The sequence below is a fragment of the Belonocnema kinseyi genome, chromosome 9 (assembly GCF_010883055.1).
Source record: "Belonocnema kinseyi isolate 2016_QV_RU_SX_M_011 chromosome 9, B_treatae_v1, whole genome shotgun sequence".
NCBI classification, from domain to species: Eukaryota; Metazoa; Arthropoda; class Insecta; order Hymenoptera; family Cynipidae; genus Belonocnema; species Belonocnema kinseyi.
The window spans coordinates 55731181-55734205 of record NC_046665.1 but is presented as its reverse complement, the minus strand read 5'-3'; the positions used below and the strand labels follow the sequence as shown (position 1 = coordinate 55734205).

The window sequence follows — 3025 nt, the reverse complement described above, 5'->3', positions numbered from 1 at the left end:
TTAAATCATGAAAACCGGTTCGATGTGAAGACATCATGGAATCAAAAAGTCTCCTTGGCAGCGAGCGTGGAAAATTTACATTCTGGAGATCTGCGATTTCTCAATTTATAGAAATAAGATTTTTATAAATTTGAGAAATTGCAAAATGCATCTCATAGATTTTGAAGCTGCTGTCTTATATAAAAGTATAATGATTTTTTTAGTTATGGTTTTTCAATGAGTAAATTCATCCTGTAGTATCGATAGATAGCTTATATTTTTTTCTTCTAAATTTTAAAGAATACTGATAAAAATTCAAAAACATAGGAAGGATAAGTCTATGAATGTCCCAAAAAGCAAATTTTAGTTTCCTCCAAAAACAGGACTTTTAAAGAAAAATTATTCACGATATCAAGCAATGTCGTAATATATTTAAAATCCGATTTTTTATCCTAAATTCGTTCCTCCACAAAATCTCGACCGATTAAAGATGAAATCACTTTATTCTAAAAAAGTAGGATAAAACTGACAGGAATTAATTTAAAAAGAAAATCTTTTCTAAAAAGTTAAATAATCGTAACCTTACCAATGGATAGAGCAATCAATTTTTTATTTGGATTCGGTTCCACGACGATATTTTCTACAATAGACCTTATAGGATTATGAGTTCTTTTCGCAATATCTGATGATTCAACTTTCCATCTTTCGCGAGAAGTGTTCAACTTATTATTCATGTCGGAAAGGAATTTCAATAAATTATATAACTTGTGAAATTCTAGGTCCTCTCTTCATATATAATGAGTATATACACTAATACAATTTTATTTTTGAATCAACTTGAAAAATATTAATAAAATTGTTCACTCTTCACTTATGAATACATCCCACTTTTACCACACTAAATTCACTTTTTTATCAACACTTGAACTGTATCCAAACAATGCGTAAATATCAGAAGGTTGCTTGCCGAATACTAAAGCAAACATCAGATGAGCGAGATCTTGAAATACTTGGTGTAAAGAGGAAAGGATAAAGAGGTGAATTTCATTGGTCAGTAGGTTCCACACCTTCCATCGTAATTAATTAAATGAATTCCTATGTATTCTGACAAACATTACATAGACAGGTGTGACTCTCTGGCTAAGATCAAGCCTCCAGTTTCAACCAATCAGGATCCTGATGGTAATAAAAAATCTTCTCTAGAATTCCATATCTCTCTTTTTTTCTTTCACTAATCGAGTCTGATGGTCAGTTAATTTACCATGCAAACTGATATTTACTTGTTGTTTTGTCTTTCATAAAAACCTGTTCCCTGCCGCGCAGAGAAACGGAATTGCAAAACTTTGAATTTCGCGAGCTGGTAAATATTTTCACTGTCGTTTTTCATTTTAAATTAGCATGTTGTTTTCAATCATGTGTTTGTGAAGAGGCTAATAATTTATTAGAATTTTCAATTGTGAATATGCTACATATTGTTTCGAGCATACATGTGAAAGACAATTATTTAAAAAAATTCACAGACAAAAATTTGCTTGAAATATAAATTAAATTTGGAAAATAAATATTGATAGACATTTTTATTTCAACTCTGTTTGAAAAATGAGAAGGCAATGTTTCTAATTTTAAAACAGGATACATCAGGTTTAAAATTTCATAATATGTTCTTCTTATTCTTTCAAAATTGTCGGTAATGCTACACGATTGCGTTATTGTATTGAACATTCCTATTTTTCACGTTTTTCATCAAAACAACCTTCTTCAGACACCCTATTCCTACTTATGCAAGCCGATTCTTATTCAAAGCAAATAATTTTTAGAAGGTTTTTCAAACAATTGCAATTTTCTATGGATGAAAATATATTTTAAGTGCCTGAAAGATCCTCATTTTCTTCAATTTGTTCAAACAATCGGAAAGCAATACTTTTAAATTGAGGCAGGCTACGTAACGTTTACAATTTCAGAATATGACCTTATTATTTCAATAGGGTTAGGAATGTAAGACCATCGCGTCATTTTATTATAATTTTATATTTTTCACGTTTTCTATTTTATAACATTTTTTTACATTCTCATCAGAGAGGGTATTAGATTTGTGTAAAATTAACCCCCCCCCCCCCCTCTCAGTTTTTGTCTTTTTAGTGTCCTAAACTAAAGGTCAAGTTCGTTAGCCAGCCATTTTGGATACAAATTCAAAAATTGGGCACATTTTGAATATTTTCGAGCCTGTGTCTGCCTGTGAGCACGATAACTTTTGAAAAACTCATTGTATTAGATTGGCCTTTGGTACACTCTTTAATGTCTTAAACTAAACGTCAAGTTCGTTAGCCAGTCATTTTGAAAAAATAGTCAAAAAATGAGCGCATTTTGTATATTTTTGAGAACACTTTTTCCAAAATTTTCTGTATAGATGTTTATAGAATTCAAGAATTTGCACAATTTATCTTGTTAACTTTTTTCATAAAACCAAAAATTACCAGAGTTATAGCATTTACAAAATTCCAAAAAAACAAACGAAAATAAATCTTTTAAGCTAAATAACGGACGATATCAAAAAAAGTCAAGAAAAAAATTAGGTTAATTTTTAAATGCCCTACAAGATTATCATAACAACTTTTTGAATTTTCTTGAAAAATCAAAAATTCCAAGTTTGGCAGCATACAAAATAATAGAAGATCCAAAAATTACATTTTTTCATTAAAAAATTTCACAGTATTTCAAAGATTCTCAAATGTCAGAATGCATTTAAAAAAATATATATAGTCAATTGTCGAGAATGGGAAGTGCCGTATATACTGGAACTTTATATTCTCGACAATTGTTTCTGTTGCTCACTCGAGGCCTGACATTGTTCTTCTTGACTTCGAGAAGCGAACCATGTTCGTTGTCGAATTTTCGGCACCAGCTGACAAAAACATCATAGCCAAGGAGAATGAAAAGAAAGAGTGGTATCGAGACCTTATAAGGAAGTTGCAACGATTGTACCCGGAATATTCTGTTAAACTGATCGTCCTTATCATCGGCGCTCTTGGAGGTGCCAAGCTTTCAC

General features: G+C 30.8%; 1 protein-coding gene across 1 annotated transcript in view; it reads right to left on the bottom strand.

The window, feature by feature from the left end:
• The window catches only part of LOC117180382 (tyrosine aminotransferase), a 71689-nt gene extending 70713 nt beyond the window's left edge, over positions 1-976 (bottom strand). Inside the window, exon 1 of the mRNA XM_033372860.1 lies at positions 566-976. Coding sequence (XP_033228751.1) covers positions 566-713 — 148 coding nt within the window. The 5' untranslated portion in view covers positions 714-976. The remainder of the gene's footprint in view (positions 1-565) is intronic.
• Between the last annotated feature and the right edge of the window lie 2049 nt (positions 977-3025).